General features: G+C 38.3%; 1 protein-coding gene across 1 annotated transcript in view; it reads right to left on the reverse strand.

The window, feature by feature from the left end:
* LOC119581883 overlaps positions 1 to 959 on the reverse strand; it is an 11,971-nt gene that overhangs the window by 2,710 nt on the left and 8,302 nt on the right. The window contains exons 6-7 of the mRNA XM_037930043.1: positions 761 to 867; positions 121 to 254 (exon numbers count right to left, since the gene is read on the reverse strand). Of these exons, the coding sequence (XP_037785971.1) occupies positions 121 to 254; positions 761 to 867 (241 nt within the window). The remainder of the gene's footprint in view (positions 1 to 120; positions 255 to 760; positions 868 to 959) is intronic.

A 959-nucleotide genomic window follows, 5' to 3' on the forward strand; every position in this document is an offset into this window, starting at 1 on the left:
ATAAAAAGCATTATAACAATATCTGCATTACGTGCATTTTCTTATCCTTTTTTCATAAAACCAACGAACGTTTCCCTAAAACCATCAGCACCTGCGCTATCCTGACCCTCAATCGCGTACCTTGATGACGGGCCAAACGAGCTCGGCGAGAAGCTGCTGGTCAAATAACTTCTGGAAATTGTAGGTTCTATTAAACATCTTGTCGCGGGCGTTTCTCATCACCTTTGGGTATCTGTTGAGGGCGCCCCAAAGACCTGGTTGCGAACGAAGTGTTTATGTCGATATTTGATTTTTTTAGGTGATAAAAAGGGAGAGGGAAAAGAGAGAGAGAACCTGTTGCGATCTAAGGATTTATGTCGATATTAGATTTTTTAGGATGATATAGAAGGGAAAAGAGAGAGAAAAAGGGCTGGTAACGAATGAAACATTTATGTCATTTATTGATTTCTAAGATTAATAAAAAAGGGAAGAGAGGGAGAGAAAGAAAAAAAAGAGCAAACGGTATCATCTGCAGTAACGAACTTATATGAAACCAGAACAAAAGAACAGATAAAAAAGGAACAATAACAGTTTTGTGTGTCCGATTCCCTATAGTGATGACGTTATGAACTTTGAAAAAAAAAAAACCATTCACACTACTGATTCTTTTTTCCAGAGACATCAATATTTATATTCTCAATGACCGAGAAAGTTGAATAGATTCTTTGACGTAGAAAAATACAACATAAAATCTTTAAAAAATGGTTTTTCATCATCTCACCTGCCATTATGATGTGCTTATGACTTGGGTGGTCGTGGATGAGGTGGTAAGTACGACCAGACTGTAACCACGATGCCACGGCCGCTACTTCTCTGTTCAAGATCCAACTTCATGTGCAGGGCATGTGAACGTCGGAATAGCAGTCACGAACAATTGGAACACGTGGATGTCAAAAAAGTCCATATCATAATTTAGAGAA

Source organism: Penaeus monodon, chromosome 15 (assembly GCF_015228065.2).
Source record: "Penaeus monodon isolate SGIC_2016 chromosome 15, NSTDA_Pmon_1, whole genome shotgun sequence".
In the NCBI taxonomy this organism is placed as follows: domain Eukaryota; kingdom Metazoa; phylum Arthropoda; class Malacostraca; order Decapoda; family Penaeidae; genus Penaeus; species Penaeus monodon.